Genomic DNA, 27843 nt, shown 5'->3' with positions numbered 1-27843 from the left:
CCAAACCGCACCAAACTCCAGCAAAAAGTCCCCAAGGACCAGAAGCCCGAGCGGAGCCGACCCAGGAGGTGACAACAACAGCCGAAACCAGCACAGCCGCGGACCGGGAGAGCTGGCACAAGCCGATAGAAGCCGGGGAGGAACAAGACACTCCCACGACGACCCTGGCTGCACCAGGTATCAACAGCAGCAGAGACAAAAGGCCGTTATCATCCCCGGACTCAACCAGCCGCAATTCCCGGCTCCTGCGGCTCCCGGCTCCCGGCTCCCGCAGCATTCAAACCACCGCGCCGATTCAGTCCGTTCCAGTCCTTTCGAGTCCCAGGTATGTCTCAGTCCAAATGTCTCAGTCCAAATAAAAAACGCAATTAAAGTGCGATTAAAGTGCTAAGAATGTTAAAGTGCTAAATATTAGGTGTTAAGAATGTTAAAAGATGTTTAAAAAGGGATAAGCGACAGGAGCTATAAACACAGCTCCACTACCTATGCCGCCATCTTAGATAAATCCACTTACAGGTGCTAAACAAAACTGTTTCAAGTTCAGCACTACTACATAGTTATTTTTGCCCCATTCCATATAGCTATTTGAAGTCAGTCCCATAGAGTTCAATGAGCTAATACTTTGCGGGCTGTTGTACTGAGCTACTGTAGCCAACTATTTTGAAAGAAAGTCAGGCAGAACTACCATTGGAGGATGCTCTAGTTCTTGAGCGCCACAGCTGAAAAGGCCCTGTCTTGATTACCCTAGCCATATTTTCTAAGGGTGAAATAACCCAAAACAGAGAGCCTCAGAACAAAGCCTCAGAAGATGAACAAAGCTAACCTAGAGGGCAGTTAATTCTTAAAATACTCTGGCCTCAGCCATTTAGGGCTTTAAAGGTTCAACACAGCACCTTCCTTGAATTGAGCCCAGAAACAAACTGGCAACCAGCAAAGCTGCCATACAATCAGTGTAAGATGATTGTATCAACTGGCTCCAGTAAGAAAGCTGGCAGCCACATGTTGAACCAACTTAAGTTTTCAGAATGTCTTCAAGGGCAGCCTCAGGTGGAGCATAGTACAGTTATCTGACCCTGAGGCAACTAGGGCATAGAGCACTGAGACCTAGGTCTGGTTTCTCCAAAAAAAGGGTGGAGTTGGCGTATATGTCTAAGTGTCACAAGCTGACAGAAGACACTCTTGGCAAACACTACCACTTGGCCATCCAGAAATAGTGCCAGATCCAAGAGTACTCCCCAAACTGTGCTGTTTCAGGGAAATTGCAACCTAGTCTATAATAGCTTTCACATATATTCCTGGGCTTATCATAAGTGCAAGCCAAGAGTACTACCATCTGGATTACACTTTGGTTTGTTTGGAATGGTAGAGCAGTTGCTGGATCTGGAAGGATCTGCTCTGTTACATTCTGGTTGGTTTTGAATAATGTTTGAGGAGGCGGTGAGGGAAGAACTGTTCAGGATGGCTTCCCCATTCACCTAATGCCCATCCTGTTTGCTTATTTGTTGCCCATCAGGCATGTGGAGCTGGCAGCAGATACTTGCTTCACCCCACAAAGGAGCTCTGTATGTGTCTGATTGAGAGAGATGCACATGGGCAGATAGATGTACGCACTGTGCGTCTCTGCATGCACTCGAGAGAGAGAGATGAACTTGGACAGAGAGAGGGAGACATGTTTGTATAGTGTGCAAGTTAGTGAGAAAGGGGAAAAGGTATACATGCATGTGTGCTCTGTATGGATGTGTGCTCTGTGAAACAGAGGGAGGTGTGTGTGTGTGTGTGCGTGTGCAAGAAAGATGCATGTCTATGCCTACCTACACCTTTGTTGAAGGGGAGAAGTCCACACTTCTGCTTACAAAGAGACTCCAAAACAAGCCTCTGCTCAAAATAATGAAGTTTTGTAGGAGATACTATACAGCCACGAGCTGTATACTATAGCATGGATTTTTTGCATTCCGCTATGTTAAATTGAAAAATACCCCCATGCAATTCTGATGCTTCCCATAAGCTCATTTCAAAACAAAACCTTACAAAACTTACAGTCCTGAGCTTGTTTAACAACCCTCTAAATTTTCATGGAGATACACAAAACAGTCAGAGAGAATCGAGAGTTTAAAATGTAAAAAGAGGGAGAGAAAAAACAGACCACTTTTGGACTTTTTTCTGTCAGAGTTCTAATAATTTGTTGAAATTAATTAAAAATTAGCCATGTTCACAGGGTACTTGTAAGTTTAAAAAGTTTAAAAAATTCCTGATTTTTAATTAATTTAAGAAATTTAGCATTGAACTCAATGATAAGCTGCAGCATGCTCAGTAAGAACCAACTGACAGTGTTCTAAAAGCCAGACTCACAGCTGCTGGGCTTGCCTGATCAGGGGGCCACACCCACACCAGACCTTTATTTCATTTTAAACAGTCACGGTTTCCCCCAAACAATCCTGGGAAGTTTAGTTGGTGAAGGGTGCTGAGAGGAGACTCCTATTTCCCTGACAGAGCTCCAGTGGCCAGAGTAGTTTAACAGTCAGTCACTCTGATTGAAGATGTGTGAGGGGAACAGGGCATCTCCTAGCAACTCTCAGCACCCTTCACTAACTACACTTCCCAGGATTCTTTGGGGGAAGCTATGACTGTCTAAAGTGGAATAAAGGTCTGGTGTGATATGGCCAGTGATAGCTTTGGTTTAAATTTGGGTGGGAGGCTACATGTGCCTGCTGTAGAATAAAAAGGTGGGGGAAACCCTGAAAAAGAATGATGCTGTTCACAATGTTTTCCTTTTGGAAAGGAAAGGGGCTTCCCCTCTGACCAGTGCCCACACACCCAATCTCCTCCCCTCCCCCTTCCTCTCTCCTCTTCCTGCCCTCCTCCCCCTGTCCCTCCTCCAGGTCATTCACTATCCTAAGGATGATTATACAGGAGTAAATCTCACTGAACTCAAAAAGCATGCAAATGATCAAACCTGCCATCCCCTCCTCCTCCCTCCTATCCCCTTCCTCTTGCCCCTTCTTCCCCCTCCCCTATCCCCTTCAAATACCTTCCTTCCGCCGCCGCCGCCTCCCCCTCCATTCTCCCTTCCCTCTTGGTCAACAATATTAAGACAGTTGATAGAGTTCACATAGTCACTTTAAATATATTTGATTTACTTTGCAATTTTAGTAAAGTTTCCTATAGTAAATCATTTTCTTTTGCTTCTGTTTCTGTGAATATATGAAGTACAGCCACACTATGTAACACTAAAAAATTCCAAAAACAATTGTGGAATAATGACACTGACAATTCTGCAAAATAGTTTCCAATGAATGTGAGGAATACCTGGACATAATATTTAGGGCGCATACAGAATTCATAGGGTTAGCATGGCTGGCCTATGATGAATCTTTTTGGATGAGAGCGGCAGTGGATATAAACCTACAGTAGGATAGAAAGGAACCAGGTTGTGGTTGCAGTTTATGACTGCAGCTCGACCCGTGCAAGGGGATAAGGCAGATAGTGAGCATTTACTGAGTCAGTCTGCCACTGTGGAGTCTTCCTGTGGGTCCATGGGACAGGGGATTCAACCCCGCCTGCTCTGTTGGGAGTTCAGTGCTAAGGGCTTTTGCAACAGGAACCTGTGTAAATGTAGACAGGAGTGTTCTATCTGCACTGGCTCCCATCCTTTTACCAGCTGCTCTAGAGCTGAGGGGTTTAAGGGTTTTCAGAAGGGGAAAAAGCCTGGATCTGGAGGGCAGCCTTCAGATAAGGGATCCACACTGATTAATATTCATGGGTTTTGCCTTTGCTCCATCAGTATCCTAGGTGGGCGGATGAACTCTACGCTCAACATCAAAGGCCCTCATCCGGGTGCGTACTCTGAGGGAACCTCGAAGGATGGAAACAAAGGAGAGGGCCTTCTCAGTGGTGGCCCCCAAATTATGGAATGATGGTTTTGATGAGGTGCGCCAGGCGCCAACCTTGTTGTCTTTTCGGTGCCAGGTTAAGACTTTCCTCTTCTCCCAGGCATTTTAGAATGTGTTTTTAAATTGCTTTTTAAAAATGTGTTTTTAAATTTGTATATTTGTTTTTAATGTTTTTAATTGATGTAAACCACCCTGAGAGCTTCGGCTATGGGGCGGTATACAAATGCAATAAATAAATAAACAAATAAATAAACAAACAAACAAATATATAAGATAAAACAGTGGGATGTGAAATATATTCTAGCAAAATTCTAGGAGTGCTCCAAGTTTTTAATTGACCATGTCCACTTTTCCTTAAGTGGAGTAGTTTAAGCATAGCAGGCTGAACACATGCATCTTGAGCAGGCCAAGTTTCTTTTTTCCCAACAGCTAGAGTCATTGCTTACATAGCAACATATTGTAATGTCTGATTTTACATCAAACTGCAGTTTCTGATTCAACTGTTAATGCACCCAAAATAGAAATAGAACATAACCTTCAGTTTGAAACACAAAAGGCTGTCTTCACCATCATATGACATTGACCAATAAAAGGCCTATGAAATTAATAAAAATAAATTTGAGAGAAATATAATTTTCTATGTTAGATTCTCTGTAGAAACAGTAGTAACACAGGAAAGAAGCAAAGTAAGAACACCAACAAACATACAAAAATATAATTCTCCATCTTTGGAGATGACAAGTATTGCCACCATTCACCATATGCTCAGAGGCACATCTTACCAAATTCTTCCAAGCTATGCAGGAAGTGGATTGGACTGTGAAAGACCAACTCACATTGTGTTTTCATTTTGACAAATTTGTAGGGCAGTACAATATCTCAGAGAGGAGGTCAGGTCTCATGCTTCCCAATTTCCCTGCTTTTTAAAGTTTGATAGAAATATCTGTGGGCTTTGGATATGTTCTTAAACTACAAGGTTTTTTGCTTATTTTTGAATAGTAGATGGTTGTCCTTAGGGGCTTGGGGTTAACTGTTACTTCTTGTTCTTAAAGATTGTTTTATTATGTTCATAATAATGAAAAGTTGGTTTTGCTTGCTGTTGTATTTGTTATGCTGCTGTGTTATTCTTTGTTATTAGGAAATGGTTTTTGCAATTGTTTTTGAGATGTATTTTTGTTCACCTTGTTGTAAGCCGCCTTGAGCACAATTCTTTGTAGAAAGGCGGCATATGAATGAAATGAATGAAAAATGTGTCTGTCATTTGTATGCGTGCAGTGTGTGAGAGACACAAAGAGTGTGGTGTGCCCACCTTGTATATTTTTCCTGGTGCTGGGGAATGCCAGCAATAGCATTGGGGGGAGGGGTTAAATCAATACTGTATAATCTCCACATCAGGACCAGCAAGACATAGTTGCCTTCCCACAGTAAGCATGAGGTTGTCTATGGGTGGGGGAGCAGCAATGACTGTAATCTTTTTAATTTTGTGTTGTGCCATGCTCCCATGGCAGCCACGTTGTGTCTGGCCTCCACAGCACTTTCTCAAAATTCAAAATGTGCACACTGGCCCAAAAAGGTTGACAACCCCTGACCCTAAAAACCAGTTTCATCCAAAACGCATGTGCGCGTGCACACACACACACACACACACACACCTGAAGCTAGTTTTCTTCCACACAGTCAAGTACCTTGCCCAAATAGGGGAATTTGAGGCACAGTAGTAGTTTAGATCAGCTGGGTCAAGTGATGGCTTTTTAAGAAAAGATTTAACTATGGCCTCCGCTTTTCAAATTGCCAAAACCTTACTGTGCCCGTATGTCCAGCTTCCCAAGCAGGAATGGGTGGATCTATCAGTTTCTCATATTTAACTCTTCTGTTTTTTCTCTACAGTTGCACATCAATTTGCAAATTTCTTTTAAAGTTTTCATTAAATTCAAAAAATATTTTAGTGTGAATTTTTCCTAATGTACATGTCTGTATGCAATTTTGCCTAATATACACATTTTTGCAAAGCAATTTGTAGGCCAGATTGTAATAGGCCTTTCACCAACTGGAAGAGTTCAGCTGGACAGTACTGAGTGGATGCAATGGTAGTAGCATCCCCACCATACACCAGCTTAAATGATCCTGAGTTTCCCACCATTTGAACCCTAGCCATTGTCCTACCCAAATCAGTTCCTCAGAAAACCAAGCTTGGGTCTGTGGAGCAGGAGAGGACACCCGGATGTAAACATGTCAGCAGTCCAAATCACCCCTGAATTCTAGTGATCAACTCTAGTGATTAACCTACTGCACAGTAATTCCAGAGACATTTCTAAAAGAAAAAGCGGCTTAATATGGACTTCGTTCTAGCCAGACTCCTCCATGTAACAATTCAATAACCACACACCCGCCAAAGTGTCACTCCAGAAAACCCTCAATTTCATTTATGAAGATCTGTCTGCTTCTCATAGTTACAAATATCTTCTTGAACTTCTTTTAACAAGAATTTGAAAATATTTTGGCACAATACTTCCAAGTAATTTAAACTGTTCAAAATGATTTCAGCCAAGATGCTGCAATAATAAAATACTGTACATAATGTTCCCAAGAAGAAACCTTCCAAATAGGCAAAGGAAAACCTATTCCTCACTTCTCCTTAAATCTAGATCCTTCTTTCTTTGTGCTTTAGGATATCTATCCTTCATAAAAAATATATTTTAATCCACACAAGATTTAATATCTGGCAATGTGAAAGTAGCATGTACATAATGATTTAGGAATTATGATACAAGTGTATATTTTGATATAAATTGTATCAACCTTCTGAAGTTCTAGAACAAACAAAAGCACAACCATTCTTACATAGAAGACTGTAAGAAGAAGAGCATAACTACACATTACACTAATTTCATCAGCTTGCACTTGTTTTTATTGTTGTTAATAACAGCGCAGGACCAAGGATGCTCCCCTCCCTCCATTCTGCATTCTCAATTAATGCCCCCCAAACACACATATGTAATGATTACTTTGGGTCTGTGACCATATAATAAAATTTCTTGCCTTGTGTAATATTTTTAAAGACGTGTTTTTTTAAAAAAAAATACATCACATGTATTTAGGTCTTAATATGAATTCACTTTCTTGTCTAATTTCTAATGCCCAGGGATATGCCAAATTTCTCCTTTTTATATGTTGAGTTCCTTATACTGCAATCCTGTTTACTCTGAAATAATCTCAGGAGTTGTGAATAGGAATGCAGTCTTAATCACTAAGATTTGTTTTAGTGTTTTATCTATGTATTCAAAAACATTTGTGCACCACTCACTGATGAGGATCTCAAGACATAAGCAGCTGCAATTTGGTACATCTCTGGTCAAATGCACCCTGATCATTATTTATTTATTTATTTACACTGAAAATGGTTCACATTCACTTATCATGGGATGCAAAATCTGCACCGCAAAAGTAGCCAGTGCTCTAGCACAGAGCAATCAGGGACATAAAGCAGATGGAATATTGGGCTGCTGGGGTTCCAAACCAGCCTTGGCTTGGGGATGCGGAGAACTGCAATGATAGCCAAAAACACAATTCTGAAAAAGGTATGCACAGGCCTTCACAAACATTAACAACCCTCAGATGGGGTGGTGGAATCTTTGATTGGAACAGTGATTCTTCTTGTAAATCTGTTTGTCAACAAAAACCCTCTGGTGACTGAGCAACTGATAAAAGTAAGTAAATAAACCAAATAATGAATCTGTGCCTCACAGAATGCACATTCCAAATACTGGTATTTATTTTAAAATTTTAAAATGTGTGCAGCGCTATACTCTATTTCATCAAGGAGGATGCAGCAGCTCCTCAGTTGATAACACAGACAACTTTCAAAACAATTTGCGTTTTGGGAGGGAGAGGTTAATGGAACAAAAAAAAGTGGAATTATGCTGCTTACAGATCCAAGTGATGCAGCAACTGACATGGGAACTGCAACAGGTAACAGCATCTGCAATAGATGAAGTGCAAATGCTCTCTTCTATTGCTTTTTCCACGTATGATGGCTCCTAGTTTTCAGCAGATTCTGCCTGAAGCAACTCCCACAGGAACAAGGCACATCTAACCTATTCAACTAGATATCTTTGCTGTGAGGTGGAGCATTCTCTGGATTGCATGAGAGGACAAAACCATATGAGGAGAAAGCAGCAGCAGAAACAATGAAAGAAGAAACATTTAGAGCTGGTTTTCACCTGAGAGGTACAAAGAAGGGCTATATTTAAGACCAAGCATTGTTCAATAGTTATAGCAGGTGAATCAAGCGGGGTATCCAGAGCACAGTGTTGTCCTGATTTCTGGATGAGTTTCAGTTGGTACAGCTTGAGGACATTGACAAGGTGCTTGGACAGGTTCGTGCAACCACTTCTGTGCTGGATCCTTGCTCTTCTTGGCTAATAAAAGCTAGCAGAGATGGAACAGCCGGCTGAGCCAGAGAAGTGATTAATGCCTCTCTGCGAGACAGGGTGGTCCCTGGCTGCCTGAAAGAAGCAGTAGCGAGACCACTCCTGAAGAGACCCTCCCTGGACCCAGAAAATCTTAATAACTATAGGCCGATAGCAAATGTTCCATTCCTGGTCAAGGTCCTTGAACAAGTGATAGCAGGTCAGCTCCAGACACTCTTGGATGAGACCGATTATCTGGATCCATTTCAGTCAGGTTTCAGGCCTGGTTTTGGCATGGAAACAGCCTTGGTCGCCCTGTATAATGACCTCTGTCGGGAGAGAGATGGGGAGTGCGACTCTGTTGATTCTCCTTGATCTCTCAGTGGCTTTCGATACCATCGACCATGGTATCCTTCTGGGAAGACTGGCTGAGTTGGGAGTGGGAGGGACTGCATGGCAGTGGTTCCGCTCCTACTTGGCTGGTTGGCTCCAGAAGGTGGTGCTTGGGGAACATTACTCGGCACCCTGGACTCTCCAGTATGGGGCTCCGCAGGGGTCAGTTCTGTCCCCCATGCTGTTCAACATCTACATGAAACCGTTGGGTACGGTCATCTGGAGCTTTGGAGTGCGTTGCCATCAGTATGCTGATGACACACAGCTCTATTTCTCCTTTTCATCTTCAGGCAAAGCTGTCAATGTGCTGAAGCAGTGCCTGGCTGTGACAATGGACTGGATGAGGGCTAATAAACTGAGGCTCAATCCAGACAACACTGAGATGCTGCTAGTGGGTGGTTCTTCTGACTGAATGGTGGATGTTCAACATTCCTGGATGGGGTTGCACTCCCCCTGAAGGAGCAGGTTTGTAACTTGGGGGTTCTCCTAGAACAGCCTTTCCCAACTAGTGGGCCACCAGATGTTGTTGGACCACAATTCCCATCTTTCCTGACCATTGGCAAGGCTGTCCTAGAACCATCTCTGTCACTTGAGGCTCAGGTAGCCTCGGTGGCACGGTGCCTTCTACCAACTTCGGTTGGTGGCCCAGCTACGCCCCTATCTGGACAGGAATAACCTGGCTTCAGTTGTCCATGCTCTGGTATCCTCCAAGTTAGATTACTGCAATGCGCTCTGTGTGGGGCTGCCTTTGAAGATGGAAACTGCAGCTTGTGCAAAATGCACCAGCCAGATTGGTAACAGGGACCAGACGGTTTGAACATATAAAACTGATTCTGGCCCGCTTGCATTGGCTGCCTGTATGTTTCCAAGCTCGATTCAAGGTGCTGGTTTTAACCTATAAAACCTTACATGGCTTAGGACCACAATACTTGATGGAACGCCTCTCCCGACACAAACCCACCTGTACACTACGCTCAACATCCAAGGCCCTCCTCCGGGTGCTTACTCCGAGGGAAGGTGGGAGTCTGGCAACAAGGGAGAGGGCCTTCTCAGTGGTGGCTCCCAAATTATGGAATGATCTCCCTGATGAGGTGTGCCTGGTGCCAACACTGTTATCTTTTCAGCACCAGGTCAAGACTTTCCTCTTCTCCCAGGCATTTTAGCATGTGTATTTAAATTGTTTTTTAAAAAATTTAAATTGTGTTTTAAATTGTTTTTTTGTGGGTTTTAAAATTTGTATATTTGTTTTTAATGTTTTTAATTGCTGTAAACTGCCCAGAGAGCTTCGGCTATAAAGTGGTATATAAATGTAATTAATTAATTAATTAATATTAATTAATATTACATATCTTGAAGACACTTAATCTTAACTGTAGCTCAGAAACACACAAGAGAGATGCCTTGGGGAAGACAGTATCTCTCTGAGTCTCATTCACCATTTGAAAATAGGAATACGAAATGATCAAGAGTCACTGTCGGGCACTGGATGACATAGGCCTGGTTGCAAGTTAAGCTAAGCCAAACCGCCTCTTAGGGTGAGTGAGTGAGCATGTGGATTCCCAGACAAGAGAAAGCAACTACTTTGCTCCTCTAGTCATTTTTCTGCTGAGCAGTCATAGTTTGGCTTAGTGTGTTGTCTGAACCTGGGCTCATGGTTTAGCTTTGTCCTGAATAAACACAAGCTGTAACCAAGGTTTGTCTAAACTATGAATCTGGGTTCAGACGACACGTTTAAGCCAAACTATGGCTTAGCTCAGACCAGCATAGCAACAAAATGACTAGGAAGGAGTGAAGCAGCCACAATCTCCTCTCCAGGAGCCCGCATGTTCATGCTAAGCCATGGTTTGGCTTAGCATGATGTACAAATCAGGCTATAGAGAATATAATGCACATGCATGTAAGATTAATAATGAAAGAGAACATGTGGGATACTTCTGAGAAAAGTTTAAACCTGTTTTTGTGGCAGCCTAGGCTGTAGTTATAGGCAACTGGTGCATTCTACCATGACAAGATGTTACGAAAGAGCGGCTGTGTTTAAATAGGAATTTAAAATAGAAGCATCAAATTGAACTGGATCTTTCAACACCCTGAAATGTATAAGATAACTTCTTGAAAGTAAAATATGATATTAGCCAGTAGGAATGCAGGACATCCAAAATACTAAGTAAGAATAAAGTTTGTTTTTCCCTGCTGCTAATCTGGTAGAGAAAATAACATATATCCTGTCTAGGTCAACCTTTACTGACTGAAGCTTGCATTTCAGCAATACTTGTTGGATGAATGATGGATTCTCCAACTCAGGGTCACTGACATGTGGGAGGGACATAACCTTTAGTGAAATTCTCACTTTGCTACAGTTAAATGCAATCAGATTTCCTCTATAGTGCTAAAGGCCTGAAATTAATAGTAAGCACACCCAAATGTATTTTGTTAATAATACAGGAAGCAGGGTATTCACTGGATACCCCATAAGTGGCACTGATTCAGCTTGCTAGCTACTCTTGAATCAAATTTTATTGTACATTACAACATATTGCCTTATAGTATATCGTAAATAATCAAAAAAATTCACAATACCAATACATCAATATCACACACAAGATTATTGGCCATCCTTATGCTGCCCTTAGGCTGTACACCAAATCACTACATTAAAGAAATAGCATTTATACAATGGACCGGAAACGGGTGAGGAAATGAGCAGACAGGGAGACACAGCTGGCGATGGCAAGGAGTAGCAGGAGAAATTTCAGGAGGGGTGGAGTGGTGCCAGTAGGTGGTAGGTCCCCTGCCAGGACATAGGCCTTAACAGGTGACAAATGATGCTGACCCCTGACACCAGGTGAATACCAACAACTCTGAAACAAAATATAACATATGATAAATATTAAAGTTTGGAAGTAGCTACTTTGGGAATGTTATAAATTGATGAAAGCCTTAATACCATGCGATTCCCAACTGTTTAAAGGAAAATCCCCTGAGATCAATAGTAGTTCTTTATTATTGTATTCTGGTTTATAAAAATATCTCTCCTGACATGCAACCTGCTCACTTTAGTGGGTTTGTGTCACGGTTATAGATTTAATATATATAAAAATGTGTAACTGTGCTTTTAAAATCAAGAATGAATGTTTCACAAAGACTTTTCACTTTATCCTCCCCCTCCCTTCCAAGAGTCATAAAACAGAACAGCATGTCCACTCCACCATTATAGAACAGCATAATGTGCCACTTAGTTACATTTTTACTGAACCACCCCTGCCTGTACAATCAAGATATGCACACAAAGACAGACAAGGGGTTTTAGGATCACATTTCTAGGTCTTTACTTTACCAGGAAGGCTTTCTCAGAGCACGTGTGGAACTTTTTGAAGCGATTTGCATTATCTGGTCTAATACATCTTCAAGACAAAGGAAGTATCCTGAATAGCTTCTTTTTACTAACCTCCCACCCCAGCTAACAGCCCCCTATCACCCAGTGCACATAAAGAACCTATGGGCTCATCATGATTTCTTGAACACCTGCGTAGTACAATCTTAAGCTTTCTTCCCAGCAAGTGTACTTAGGAATGCAGTCTTATACAAAATCTTTACAAATTCTGATTTCATTCACCAGCTGGCATTTATTCCTCAGCTGTCTTTTTTGTTTGCTCACTGAACATTAACACGTGTGTGAAAGTCACCTAGCGAAGTAAAAACCAACGCCCTGCAAGGTATGTCCATATATATTTCCCATCATCCTAGTCAGCCTCAGGTACTTCACTAGGCATCATCCCCTGTTGTCTTTATAGAGAGTCCTGGCACGGGGAGAAATGTCTGCCACCTCTATATAAGACTTGTTGAAAGCACTTGTTTGACACTCTAGGCAGGGAGGGATTGGAATCTCCTACAGGTGAAGATCACACATTCCCAAAGCTAATCCCCGCGCCACGCACATCTCCACAGTTCAGGAGGACTTTGCTTAGAGGCCCAGCTTGACTCCCAATGGAAATCGCCGGGAACCAGGCGAGGCGGCGCTCCTCCGGGGGTTCCTCCGTGAACTCCCCACGCCCAAGCAGCTTCGCGTGTCCCGCACGACCACGATGAAACTACGCCAACCGGCAAGTCCCACAGAGACCTTCACTTCCCCTGCTGCAGCCACTTAACCTCTACCCCCGCAGCCAGGGCCCTCCAAGCCTTGTCCGTCCGGCCTTCCCAGACAGTCGCCTCTGGTGCATCGAAGCTGGCCCGGGGCTGGTCGGGAGGAAGGGAGAGCGAGCCAGCGCGCGCGCCATCCTCGCCTCCACACCTAGCAACAGCGCTGACAGGACGCAGCCGCGGCTGCAGCGGGGAGGAGGAGGAAGCGGAATGGCCGCCTCGGCGACGGCTGCTCCCTCCCCGCAGCCCTGACAGCAAGAGCCGGGGCGGAAGCAGCAGGCGGCGTGCGGGACTCGTCCTCCGCCTCCTCCGGGTCTCGGCGCTCTACTGCTGCCAATGCAAACTCAGTCGCCTTTGCAACCGCCTGCGGGTTGCACGCGCCTTGCAGCCGCCCTGCCGCGTACCTCAGGCACCAACTCGCCGCCGCAGTACCGCCGCCTTTCCTCATCGCCCCCTCCCCAACACACCCACCCACCCTCCTGCCTGCCGACCACGCAGCGCCCCCACCCCTTCTCCCGTTAAGTCCCTGCCCTCCCATTCATCCCCCCTCGCCCCCGGCTGCAGCCTCGCCTGCGAGTCCCTCGCCCCCCATGCCTCTCCTTCTGCACTCCATGCCGCTCCCGCCTACCCGCCCTTCTAGCGTGGTTGGGGGGTCTGTTCCCGCCGCCGTCCCTGCCGCCCCCCCACCTCACCCACCCAAAGAGTCGCCCCACGCCCACACGTCTCCCGGCCACGCTCGCTCACCGATATGGTTGTCTTCGATGTGCTCGATAAGCTCCGCCAGGGTTGGGAAGTGGAGCCCGCAGCCCCCGAAGCGGCAGGTATTGGAGAAGAAGGAGGCGGCAGCGATGCCTGTCATGGTGTTACATGGAGATTTTTCCCCTCTCCGCCCTGCGGTGCCTACTCTGCCAGGGCCGCCGGCGGGAAAGGGAGAGCCGGACCGAGAGAGAGAGGAGAGATGGGGAGAGGGAGAGAGAGGCTGGGGGTTGGGACGAGGAGGAGGTGGCGGCAGCGTCGGGAGCGGCGGAGGGGAGGGACGGGCTGCTGGGTGGGGGGAGATGAGGCAGGCGCAGCTGGGAGGAGGGACCATTGCCGCACAGTAACAGCTGGGCAACCCCTGCCGGCGCCGCCTGACTCCGCAGTGGGAGCCAGAGACCCAAGCCACGCTCGGCGGCACCACAGGGCATAGGCTGCCAACCAGCAGTTATCTGACTTGGGAGCTAAAGCGGCGGGTCGTGCTGTACAACAGTTGGAGGTGTGTCAACTCTCAACTTTAGATGAGCTGATTCTACCCCAACTTCTTAACTCCCCACACAGACACAGCAGGAGGGGTGTTTTCGGGGCGGGGGGAGAGACCCTAAATGTTTTATTAAAATCTGAATCTAGCATTAGTTTGAACCAAGGTTTAGTCTCATCTACAGCATATTGTTGATGCCTGGTCTGTTAGGCCCGGGGAAGTAACTTTTTTTAAAAAAGTGGCTTTGAATATATGCCGTACGTTGGGGGAGGGTGCTCCATTGATTAGCATTAAGGATCATTAAAAACTAAAGAGCCCTGCTGGATTAGATCAAAGGCCTATCTTGTCCAGCATCCAGTATGGTAAGCTAGGTGCCTATGGGAAGCAGGGCATGAAAGAAGTGTGCCATCACCAAGATCTTAATATGAGATCAAGGAAAGAGACTTCTGGGTAGAAGGCCTTTTTATGAGGCAGGCTTGAATCCTAGCACCATGTTATGTTTATTTATTTTAATTATATTTTTCATCTTTGTGTCTTCAAAGGTGCTAAGGGCAAGGTACATAGTCAGCCTCCCTCCCCCCCCATCACCTCAGCAGCCCTGTGGTGGAGGTATGGTGAGTGATGATAACACCCAAAACTAAAATTAGTGGCTGACTGGAGATTCAGACCCAGGTCTCCCTAGATCAAACACTCTAATCACTGGCTCCCATCACATCAACTGGATGATACAGGTTCAGTTATTCCTCATTTATCCTTTATTCCAGATGTCCTATAGCAGTGGTTCTTAAACTTTTTTCCTGTTAGACAACTTGAAAATTGCTGAGGGTCCTGGCACACTGCTGTATGATTTTTCTGCCTGTGGTAGCAAGTGTAATGTGATGTGCTAGATGCTGTATGATTTTTAATTGCATTTTATGATTTTATTTCTTATATATTGCATTTGATTGTATTATAATTTGAATTCTATAGAATAAGACGCAGTATAAGAAATAAAAAATAATAAAAATACAATTAAAGATTAATGTGCATATTAAATGGGATAGATGTGCTGTCTCCACTCACAAATTGACAGGCATGCTGTGGACCACTTGAACGAAGTTCGCAGATCACTGACCACAGTCCATGGACCACAGTTTGGGAACTCCTGTCCTAGAGCTTAATCATCCAGGCCCTAATGTTCTTGATTTTTACAACCAAGTTTTGTTCTTGGGCAAGGGAAAGCTGCTCTACCAGATAATGAGCATCTTGTGATTCCTACAGAAACTCAGTATAACACTCTTATTATTCTTCACCATGCTGGTGAAGAATATTAGTTTAGTAATGCCACTCCCTCATCTCCAGCTTAGTGCAATGTCTTGCACTGGTTTGGCTAAATTATCCTGAGCTGCTATGATAGTGCAAGATCCTGGATGACTTGTTTCATAGATATGAGTCCATGGCTCAAAGCGTCACTTTGGGTGCTAGTCCTACTCAAAGTAAATCCATTGAAGTTAATAGACATGAACAACTTAGGTTCATTAATTTCAGTGGGTCTGCTCTGAATTGGATATACCAAATCAGGCCTCTGGGGTCCTTTCAGATATTCTCTGCTGTACCTGTTACAACCTAAAATCTGGCTGTCACAGTTTGAAACCTACCATTGAACATTTGCACAGGTTCTATGTAAAAACAGCACTTTCTCCAATGGATGGCTTCCTAAATTCATTAAACTCTGCCTTGACTTAAGTAATTGGAGATGCAAGTACACATTGGGATACTGCCATAATTATATCCCATCATTCAGTGTAAAGTTATCACTAGTGCATCTGGGTGGTAGATGCAATAGAACAGTGTGTCTTAACCTTTTTTGGGTCAGGGACCCCTCTGAAAATCTGATGAAAGCTATCGACTCAAATGCAATTTATTTTATTGCATTGGATTTTTTGTGTGTGCCTGGTTGACAGACCCCCTGAAGCCCATCCATGGAGCCCCTAGGGGTCAAGGCCTACAGGTTAAGAACCCCTTGCAGTAGAAGATATACGAAAATACTTCCTTGCTTGCTTTAAAACTTTGACCTGGCAGTACCAGGGCCTGCAGTATGTTGTTTGTTTGGGGTATGTACTCCAGTGAAGAACATAAGAGCCTGCTGGATCAGGCTAATGGCCTGTCTAGCCCAGCATCCTCCTGTTCTCACAGTGGCCAAACAGGTGCCTATGGGAACTCCACAGCAGGATCAGAGTGCAACAGCACTCTACCCACTTGTGATTCCTGGCAACTGGTATTCAGAGGCATACCACCTCTGACAGTGAAGGTACAACATAACAATCATGGCTAAGAGCCATAGATAGCTGCATTCTCTTAGCTGTCCACATTGGTGGCCATCACTACATCCTGTGAGAACAAATTCCACAGTTTAACTATGTGATATGTGAAGAAGTATTTTTTGTCTGCCCTAAATCTTCCAACATTCAGCTTCATTGGATAGCCCTGAGTTCTAGTGCTACAAAAAAGGGAGAAAACTTTCTCCATACCATACATAATTTTATACAACTCTATCATGCCCCCCTTAATTATTCCTGTCATCTTATACACAAGATACACTTGTACCTGGAATTTTCTTCCAGTATCATAAAGTTTGTGGTACTCTTTAATCAACTACCAGAACATATAGCTTGTTCAGCTGAGTCCTAAATGTGCATTTTCTACAGTTGCCCCTCCACCTGTGGAATACCCTTTGCCATGCACAAATCAATTATTTGATTGATATACAGACATGTCTCTTTGCATATGCTTTAGTTGATCCATAAGACTGGAACCTATCACTTGATTTCTGTTTTATCTCTGTTCTTATGTTAATTTGTATTGTTGAGTTTTTAAAAATATTGTTCATGAATATTTTCAAATAAATAAATAAAATTAGTAAGATATATTACCTGGGAGTAAGCCCTGTTGTACTCAGTAGGATTTATTTTGGAGTAGACAGGACTAGAACTGCATTATTGGCAAAGTAAATAGCACCACCGTTAGGACTGCCAGGTACATACTAGTCCTGAACTAATCCCAAATTATAACTGTGACTGCTCCCATTATTGGTTTAGCTATTTATTTTAAACCATTTTAATACCATCCTTAACCAAAATTGGTTCCAAGGCAATTTACACAAGTAAAATATAAAACCAATAAAACCAGATAATAAAAGAAATTAGCAGATAAAACAAGGCCCTCAGTCAGCAAGATTAAAATAACTAAAACTTATAAACCTGAGAGAATGCAAAGTTTTTTATACAGGCATCTAAAACAAAGCAATGTTGGTTCCAGGCAGACTTCCCCAGTGAGGGCATTCCACAGCTACCACAGCTGAAAGGCCCTCTAATTTTGAGTTACCCGCTTCACTTTTAACAAGGAAACAGAGAGAAAGGCTTCAGTTGATGATCTGAGAGTGTGGGGAGGATGGCATGGGAGAAAGAACTTCAGTTACCTGGTTCTCAAGCTGCTTAGGACAAGTCAGTACTAGCGCACTATGGATCAAAAGTGGACAGGAAGCCCTTTTAACACTGGCAAGATATGATTCAAATAGACTGTGCCTATCAAAATCCTGGTAGCTGTGTTTTGTGCCAACTGAAACTTCAAAATCATGTTCAAAAGACAATTCCCCTTTACATTTATCCAGTCAGGAGGTTACCACGGCATGGATAACTGTGGCCAGAGCATCCCAGTCCAGGAGAGGCTTCAGCTGGCGAACCAGCCAAAGCTGGTAAAAGACACTGTGCCATTGGGGCAGGTTACGTGTTTCTCTAGTCACAAAGCTGGATCCAGGTGAACCGCCAAGGCATAGAACTGATTCTTCCAGGAGAATGCAACCTCTTCCAAAACAAGTTCAATGTCATCTTCCTGAAGCTGAGAACATCTGTTTACATACACCATTTACTGACGGCTAGAATTATGTGTGCATACTTGCAAGATTAGGATCTCAGTGCTTGTAAGTTAAATCAGAAATATATACCGTGATTTCTTGAGTTACCCAAAAAGTTGCTCTCTTCTACCTTATAGCAATTTGCTTTAGGGTGTGTGGAAGTTGGGTGAGTTTGTGAGCAAATTGTTAGATAGGAACTAGTTATTATTATTATTATTATTATTATTAAAATATTTCTATCCTGACCTTCTATCCTATAATAGGGCACTCAGGGCGGCTTACAATAAAATCAAGCATGTACATAATAAAATCGTACACAATAAAAATCACAAAAACATTACATAAAACGCAATTAAAATACATAAAATTATATATATACATATACACAGACACACATGCATATATGCATATATAGGGAGTGGTACTGAAAGGACTACTGAGGTAAAAATCAACATAAAAGGCGTAAAATCAGTGTCAGGCTCTACCTTCAGCCCTAATTTCAGTCAGAAATTGTTAGATAGGAACTTGTTAATCTACTGAATACAAAACAGCACTGCCTCTTTCAGGACACTCTTGCAAAGTACCCCAAGGCACATAACTGAGTTAAAACATACTGCAGGTGGCAGCTCACCAATCATTTAAATTAGCATTGGTGCTGAAGGCAAAGAGCTATAGATGTTGGTGAAAACATGGCTGCCACATGACCATTTTAGTTCTATGTACTGTTTTTGTGGTGGTGGGTGTGTGGCCCAGGCAATCTAGAGGTGAGGTAAGCTTGTTAAAATTTGGTTTGAAAAATCAGTTATATCTTCAGTTTATAGGCCTGATGAGCTATTAATGTGCAATGACCATGTATGTGAGGCAATCTCCACATCACTATGGATGAGATTTTTTGGCCTGTTTGCAGTGGCATGGAGAAAATAATCAGATCTGCATGTAACAATTTGGAAATAGTTGTGTTACAGGAAAAAGAGCCATAAGGATGCTTCAATAGAAGGACTTTTATTTCAGAAAGGCTTATTCGGATCTATTTTTTTGTGTGTGTTCCCAATTGCCACATCCATACATTTCCTTTTTTTCCCCAGTCATGCCCATTCTGCTGTTTTCCATACATACCTGGGGGCTTGATGGAATGCATCCAGGCTGACATTTTTTTTTGTACCTCCCCTCAATCATTCCTCATCCACTGTCCACTGCCTTTTTGTGTTCTGGGCAATTATGTCTGTATCTTTGTGTACATAATTTTTAATTTTCAAAAAAACAAAACAGGAAGAGCACATATCACTGTTCAGCTATATTGATTGGCTGTTTGGTTTGACAGGCTAGGGGTGGATAGCAATATCCAAGAAATTTTTAAAAATTGGGAATGACCTGTAGGCCCCTGTAACCATTAACAGCACAACCACACGTGTTATCCCACCAAGCCACCCAAAAACCATAACAGCAATGAAATAAGATACAGAGGTCTTTCACAAACGTTCATGGGCTAAAGTCCACTTCATGAGATGCAAGGTGATTGCATCTCATTAAGTGGGCTCTAGTCCACAAAAGCTACTTTCATAATAAAATCTGTTAAGTCTTTAGGTGCCACAAGGCACATATGTTATGTTTACTGATCTGTGTGATGAGCTGGGTGTCAGTCACAATGTATTCATTATTCTTAAGTGGTCTGTGAATCTTCTCCTGTTCTGCTTGTAAGCTAAGTCTTAGGAACGTTGCTGGTTTCATTTGGGGTGCTATCATCATGTATAATAACCTTAGCAATATATATAAATTAAGTTTGTTACCATCTGCCTGCATTTCATAGACATTTTCTCACAGACAGCAAACAGATGGTAAACTTGTGTTTGAATAGTACCACATGAGTGAATGTTCCTCCACCTTAAGGAAAACAAAAAACAAACATCCTACATATAGAAACTAGAGATCAGGGAGACTAGATCCAGCCTGTCCTATTCCCTGACATGTATATTTTCTGTGTGTAGGTATGTGGTGGTGGTTTTGGTGGTTTTCCATGAATTGGATCTTTGAAGTGGTACTGTTGAGAAAAAAGTTTACCACCTCATCTGCTGTTAGTGAAAACTAGTCCATTGAGTGATTGCATGAGCATTGGATCTTCAAGTGAATGAGTGCACTCAAGCCTTATTTCACAGGAAATGCTGTGCTTATAGCAAGAACACAACTTACTCTGCACAAGAGAGTCTTTCAGCTCAAAAGTCTTGTTCTCTGTTCATTATGTGTTGAACTGCCTTTTAGTGTGTAGTCCATCTTGGTCAGCAGAAAATTCAGGATCAAATCACAGATACAAAACTAATAATATGCAAGAAAGAAATTAACATTAAAATGTATGCTTCAACCTAGACTGACTTTTTTTAAATCATCAAAGCTTGTAACTGTAGAACCAGACTTAGAAAATTATGTTTTTCCAAGGCACACATTCAGAAGCAATGTTATTTAAAATTAAAAAGAGAGAAGATGTGTGGTACATGGGCACTTCTTGGACAATAATGATTTTTTTCTTTCCATGGTCACTGTGGAGACTTTAGTGGGGACTTCAGGTTATTGTTTCAAAGGTGTACCCCTTTTTCCTTAGGATGCAACTGTGCTGCGTCCTTCCCTGGCTCTCCCTGTCAGGTTCCTACCTGCTCGTGGTTACTGCCTGTCTCTAGGCACCACCAGGGACTCCACCAGTCCGGACCGCTCTCTCTTATGATTTCTCTCCCCGCTCTAGCACAGATCTCAACAGATCCCCCTGCTAGGCAACCACCAGTAACGTCCCAATACTAGTATTCCCAGAGACTCTGAATACTGGTATTGTTATTCTCTTCACCGCTGCCACCATTTGTTACAGTTCCCCTTCAGCCTTGGTCATTACCTTACCCTCCCTTCTGGTCTGTGAAACCCCAGCCAAGGATCAGGCCTTTGGTAAACCAAATTAAGTATTTATTACAGATAACAAAGCTAACAAGATTAACAAGATTTCTTCTTAAGGCACATAAGCATATGGTTTTACTCAATACTAATTTGAACTCCACCTCCCTCCTTCTTCACTCTCTCCTGGCAAACAACTCTCTCAAACCCCACCAAGTAATCCACTCTTTCTCTTCTCCCCCCAGATTCCATAATTCACCACCTCACATTCACCCAGATTTACCTGTCATCCTTTCATTTATACTGTCAGCCATTTTAAACATTCAGCCAATCATCAAGCATTCTATTGCCCATTCACTCCCCCTCCTCTTTCACTACTTACCATGTATACTCTAAACAACCAGCACTTACCATATATACACTAATATATAGGAACATCACAGCAACCTGTGCTCCCAATTGTGTACAGAGCTACATATATAGACCATAGAAAGTTTCTATCTGGGTGAGCCTTTAATATACTTGAAGACATGCAGATTAGGGGACAGAATATGTGGGAAGCTTGTGGGAAAGTTCTCCTTCCAAGACAGCTCTATCTCTCCTAAGCCTTCCTTAAATATGCACAAGGAATTCCTCATTATTCCCATACTGATATTACCAGTCATCACATGGTCATCCGGTTATGTAAAAGTGTATTTGTTCATTACATATTTTAGCAGCACTTATAGCTATGTAAATAAGATGTGTTGAATTCCTTCTGACCAACGTATTTCTAAGACTTGCTATGGTTACTTAGGATGGAGTGTACTGTAAGTGCTATACCAGTACAGCATCACAAAACATGCTATTACAGTACTGCACAATTTCAGGAATGCACTGCAGTCAACTATACTGTCTGAAATTTTTAGGATAGAGAGCCAGAGCTTCCTGTTATGTCAGCAAATATGGTTATTCAACAAAATGCTGTTTCTAAAAATGCATGCATTTGATTTTTAAATTCTTACTGGTTTTCCATGATGCTACTAGTCAATATGTGAAAACAGTGGCAGATACCTATGTAAAAATTAGCTGCTATTTCAAATTAACACTGTTGAATGTGTTAAAGCTTTAGAACTGGTCCTTTGGATCTGCATGTTATCTAAGGAACAGAAATATTGATACTTGAGTATGCAGAGTCTAGTAAGTTCAACTTCATGCTTCTATGGGTTGGGTCCAGAGATGAAAGTATGCCAAATATGCTCCATTCTCTTTCTTTTAGAAATGCATAAAAAACCCAGAACACTCACCCAACTTTCGTGGATGTGTCTAAGACATACTGGCAATCATTACATTGTAACATGACTATGAAATTGAAAAGTATTTCTTTCAGGAAAAGCACTTATTCAAAGACATTATTCTCTGCTAATCTGTAATTCATGGCACAAGCTGTCAGCTATCCTGTTACCTTTAAGTGAAATCCTCAATTTCTCAGATTATTATGGTTTTCAATTACATTCTTCAAGTTTCTGCATTGGAAATATGAAAGGACATCTCCTAGAGCAATATCTGATCATTTTATGAGCACTCATTGATATATTTAAAATAATTTTAACTGGTGAATATTTAACATACGGTCTTTAAAACGTTGAAATATGAGACTAAGAAAGAAAACGTAACAACACTTTTGTTATGTCAGAACACAGAAATGGATGGGGCTTAGAGATATTAAAGAATTTGTAACAGCAATGTTGTTTGTTTATTTACTGCATTTGTATACCACCCCATAGCCGAAGCTCTCTGGGCAGTTTACAACAATTAAAAACATTAAAAACAAATAAACACATTTAAAAACACATTTTTAAAAAGCAATTTAAAAAAGCAATATTTGATGGTAGCTTTGATTAAAGAAGAGGTGGGTGAGCTGGAATGGTTCGATTTAAAGGAGAGCATAGTGAGCATAAGAGAAACCCAGGAGAATGGAGAGAACCTGTAGGACTGTTGTTGTGTAAATCTGTATATTTGTTAAACAGAGAATGTCTCATCTGAAATGTGTGTGTGCCAGTGTGTGTGTTTACCTAAGTGGCAGGCTTTTACCCTGCATTGAGATCACTGAGACTTAAGATGTGGTAAAATAAGAAAAGCTACTTTATTTATAGAAATACATAGTAGATAGAAAGGCATACCTAGTTCTAACTAACTAACTAAATTGGAGGCGCAACGCCCAGACTTGGGAGTTGTTCTCATGGCTCAGGAGAGAGAGATCAGAGACAAAGGTGTCTCCTCTCTCAAGGACAATCGGAGGAGAGAAGAGAGGAAAGGGCAGAAGGAGGAGGGGCAGATAAGCTCCCTAACATGTATCAGTCTAGACAGAAGGAAGTCAGTCAGAGCATTGCAGGTAAAGGTAATCAAGCCTATCCCTCTGGAGGACCTTAACTCTATCTCCCTTCTGGAACATAAACAAAATAACAAAACAGGAGTTGCTCTTGCCCCACTTCCAACAAGGACATGGTTATCTCTGGATATAAATTCTGTCGGAAGGACAGAAAAGGGTGTATTGAAGATGGTGGTGTACTTCAAAGAGGACATAGAGTCCAACAAGCTAGAAATATCAAAAGGGGTAGACTCCTTCACAGAATTTCTGTGGATGACAATACCAGGCCCCAAGGATAATTTAGTACTGGGAATGTATCAGCCCATCCCGCCAAAAGTCCCAAGGTGATCTTCAGTTAGAGAATGAAATCGAGACGACTGGTGTGAGATGTAAATATTATTGAGCCACTTGGGAAGAGCAACCATAGTGCTATTATGAAATTCAACATATGTAAGTGGGCAATTGACAAGAAAGGCCAACACAGTCACATTTGACTTCAAAAGAGAAAACTGATCAAATATCGGGATTGGTAAAAAGGAAGTTGAAAGAAAACCACGAGGGTCAGATCTCTCCAGAATGCTGGATGATTCAAACCACAGTAATAGAAGCACAGCTAGAATTTATAACACAAGAAAGGCACCAGTAAGGCCAAATGACCAAGAGAAGTGGGTCCCCAAACACAAAATGCCTTAACTGTCAAAGGCCAGGTAAACATATGCATCTTGAGCATATGGTGAAAGTTATACAATGAAGATGCTAGATGCACCTCTGTGGGGAGGGAATTACACAATTTAGGGGTTACCACAGAGAAAGCCATCTCCTGGGCCAGTATATAGAAACTGTGATTGTTTGCTGTAGGAACATCTAGTGGTTATGCAGAGCCTGAAAATGTTGTTTCCCTTTTTTTATCAGTCATGGGTCAGTATTGTGTTTAATAATGTTCCACTGATATCAGAAGTCTGAAGCGCCTGTCTTTGAAATACATGTTACTGAAGAGGTAAGTTTGCAGTTCAGTAAGGAAGGAATGTACAGTAATGTCTTACAAAGGACTGTTAATTATTTTGTCACAAGTAAACAAGTACATTGACAAGATGCTTAAGTTTACTCCAGTGTAAACATCATAATCTTGCAACTAAATTTCAAAATGCACTCTTTCATTTGTTTCTTGGTTTTACAAAGAAGATTGACACTCCTAAAACATATGGAATTCTAAGCAATATCCTCACTTAAGGCCGATAATATTGTTAATTAGCAGCTGTTTCTTCACTATACGCCACTGAGGCTTGGCAAAAGCAGGGGCCTGCAATTTCCACAAATAAAGAGACAACAGCAGAGCAACATATCACAGCTGCAGCCATTGTACAAGAAAAATGTCAGCAGTGTGTGTTTTGGGGATACTAATTTATAGAGTGGCTTTAGTTTTCTTCTTCATGGTAAGGAAAAACAAGGTGTCAGGCTGTGATCCTTATAGGAAATCAGTGGATCTTATGAGTGCATATAGTCATGATGGGGATGAGGGACTGAATTTTCTCCCCAACCGTTCTAAATATTCCAAAACCAATTCCCTCACCCATCTCCCAGGTGTATTTTGGTTTTTGTGTTAAGAATTACACATCACTAACAGAATGTGAAGGCTCTTTATTCAACAATATTTTTATTAACTAATTAAAAGCATTAATCTCTAAGTGGTATATAAAAATAGAAACCAGTAAAACACTATTATAAAAACAGATAAAACCAGAATTTAAGTAATAATAAAGCCCAATCTTACGGCTCAGGGAAAGCCTGTACAAAAAGGCGTCTACAAGGCATCTGAAACAACTGATGGATGATGCGTCGTATATGGCAGTAGGAATGAAATCCACCATATAGGAACAGTGGTGGAAAATACCTGTTTTCTGGTCACAAGTATATTTAGTTTCAGCTTCAAAGCTTCATTTCTTACTACTGTCAAGTAAAATGGGGCACCTTCCCTAATTACAGCTTCAGGATATGCAGTCTAACATTTAAAGTGGTCTGCTTTTGGAAAAGAGTTGTGCATAGGGAAACTATTAAGTACAATCAAATATAAATGGGGTAAAAAATGGCTAGGCAACATAGCATCACTAATGGGCCTGCTAAGCACCACTTAAGATCCTGAGCACTAAGCAAACTGAATATAGTTTAGCAATGTGATTCTGCATGCACACAAAACTTTTTTTTTAATTTTGATGGTTAGATGATGAAGAAGGAGGAGGAAACAGAATGCTGAAGGACCTGGATAAATCACAGTGTAAAAACCTTATATAAAATAGGGTAATTATACAGCCACAAGAGTGGCTGTATACTATAATCACTGTGGATTTTTCACATTCCGCAATGCTAAATTGAAAATACCCCCACACCATTCTGATGCTTCCCATAAGCTCATTTCAAAACAAAACCTTACAAAACTTACAGTCCTGAACTCAGAAATGCTTGCTGAACAACCCTCTAAATTTTCATGGCGATACACAAAACAGTCAGAGAGAATTGAGAGTTCAAAGTGTAAAAAGAGAAAAAAAACCAGATCCCTTTTGGACTTCTCTCTCTCAAGAGTTCTCATAATCTGTTCAAATTAATTAAAAATCAGCCATGTTCACAGAGTACCTGTAATCCTATTACTGACCTTGCCCCGTATTCTGACCTTCATCTTCTGCAGTTTAGAAGTTTAAAAAATGCCTGGCTGATTTTTAATTAATTTAAGAAATTTAGCATTGAACTCAATGATAAGGCCAGGCATGCTCAGTAAGAACCAGCTGTCAATGTTCTAAAAGCCAGACTCACAGCTGCTTGGCTTAGCTAATCAGGGGGCCACACCCACACCAGACCTTTATTTCACTTGAGACAGTCATGGCGTCCCCAAAAGAATCCTGTGAAGTGTTGTTTGTGAAGGGTGCTGAGAGGAGACTCCTATTCCACTGACACAGCTCCAGTGGCCAGAGTGGTTTAACACTCAGCTGCTCTAACTGAAGCTCTGTGAGGGGAACGGCATCTAGCAACTCTCAGCACCTTTCACTAACTACACTTCCCATGATTATTTGGGAGAAGCCATGACTATCTAAAGTGAAATAAAGGTCTGGTGTGGATGTTGCAACTGGTGTGGATGGCTTCTCCCCTACTTCTCAGATGCCTGTGGGCTTCCTTGGGAGAGGATCTGGTTGGCCACACTGTGGCAGCTAAGCAGGAGAAGGATGGACCTTAATGGTGAGGGCAGGGAACTCTTGGCTCTTATAAAGCTTCTTCAGGAATTCATCACAATTGCAGTTGCCCAGTTGTAGAAGTGGGTTTTATTTACAGCGTTCATAATCTTTTCTATTTGGGCTTATTTATTTATTTAAATAAGAGAACCGGAACCATCTTATTGATTGTTGTAAGCCACTCTTGGAGCCTTTCAGCTGAAGAGTGGGTTAAAAATACATAAAATAAATGTAAGGGAGTATTGCAATATTTCCTCCCTTCCCAGTTATATTAAGACTATTGTTCATAGGTAGGAATTCTACCAGTTTTACAAGGGATCTGCTCTATGTGTAATAATATCTGAAATAGGATCTTTCATCACAGAGAAGCTGGAGAATGGCAAGGAAATAAATTATTATTATTATTATTATTTATTAGACTTTTATACCGCCCGACTAGCAATAGCTCTCTGGGCGGTGAACACAAGAAATACAATAAAATCACACAATATAATACAACAAAACATATAAAAATAAAACAATCTAAAATCAGTTACAACACATTTTAAAAATTAAGTTAACTTAAATTAAAATGCCTCGGAAAAGAGGAAGGTTTTAACTTGGCGCTGAAAGGATAACAATGTTGGCGCCAAGCGCACCTCCTCGGGGAGACTATTACACAGTTCGGGGGCCACCACTGAGAAGGCCCTAGATCTTGTCACCACCCTCCGGGCCTCCCTATGAGTCGGAACCCGGAGGAGGGCCTTCGTAGTAGACCATAGTGTACGGGCCGGTTCGTATCGGGAGAGGCGTTCTGACAGGTATCGTGGTCCCGCGCCGTATAAGGCTTTATAGGTTAATACCAACACTTTGAATCTGGCCCGGAAGCATATTGGTAGCCAGTGCAGGCGAGCCAGAACAGGTGTTATGTGCTCGGACCGCTTGGTCCTTGTTAACAATCTGGCCGCCGCATTTTGCACTAGCTGTAGCTTCCGAACTGTCTTCAAAGGTAGCCCTACGTAGAGCGCATTGCAGTAGTCCAAACGCGAGGTTACCAGAGCATGTACAACTGATGTGAGGTCCTCCTTACTCAAATAGGGACATAGCTGGGCTACCAACCGAAGTTTCCACGGATTGGAGAAAGATGAGAGAAAAACAGTGTGATAAATTAGCCTGAGCTGTGACCAGTTAAAAACTATGGGTGTGATAACCAGTGTTAGGAATACTCAGACTTAAGCCCATTAATTTCCATGGTTCTACTCCACTTATGACTAACATTGAATACCACCCTAAAATGTTATTATGATCTGTAGAAAGGAATAGAATAAATAGTGACTGCACAATGTACACTTATTAAGAGTGGAAGAAAAATATGATCTCTTAACATTATTTCATCAAGTTATCAGTAATACTTTAATATAAATACTATTTAACCCAACATTTTGAATAGCACATTTGGTTATTTTA

At 42.1% G+C, this 27843-nt stretch overlaps 1 protein-coding gene and 1 long non-coding RNA gene across 2 annotated transcripts in view; both read right to left on the bottom strand.

Moving 5' to 3' along the window:
- Window positions 1-13886, bottom strand: part of JAZF1 (JAZF zinc finger 1) — a 197369-nt gene extending 183483 nt beyond the window's left edge. The window contains exon 1 of the mRNA XM_061587240.1: window positions 13574-13886. Within this exon, the coding sequence (XP_061443224.1) occupies window positions 13574-13688 (115 nt within the window). The 5' untranslated portion in view covers window positions 13689-13886. The remainder of the gene's footprint in view (window positions 1-13573) is intronic.
- LOC133365410 (uncharacterized) lies at window positions 11192-13268 on the bottom strand. Its single transcript, XR_009758206.1, has 2 exons — window positions 12628-13268; window positions 11192-11550 (listed from the first exon to the last, which is right to left on the bottom strand). It is a non-coding gene; the product is annotated as an uncharacterized LOC133365410 (long non-coding RNA).
- Window positions 13887-27843: the final 13957 nt, after the last annotated feature.

This window comes from Rhineura floridana, chromosome 10, assembly GCF_030035675.1.
Source record: "Rhineura floridana isolate rRhiFlo1 chromosome 10, rRhiFlo1.hap2, whole genome shotgun sequence".
NCBI classification, from domain to species: Eukaryota; Metazoa; Chordata; class Lepidosauria; order Squamata; family Rhineuridae; genus Rhineura; species Rhineura floridana.
Note: the sequence above shows the minus strand (reverse complement) of the source record. Positions and strands in the feature narration are given on the sequence as shown.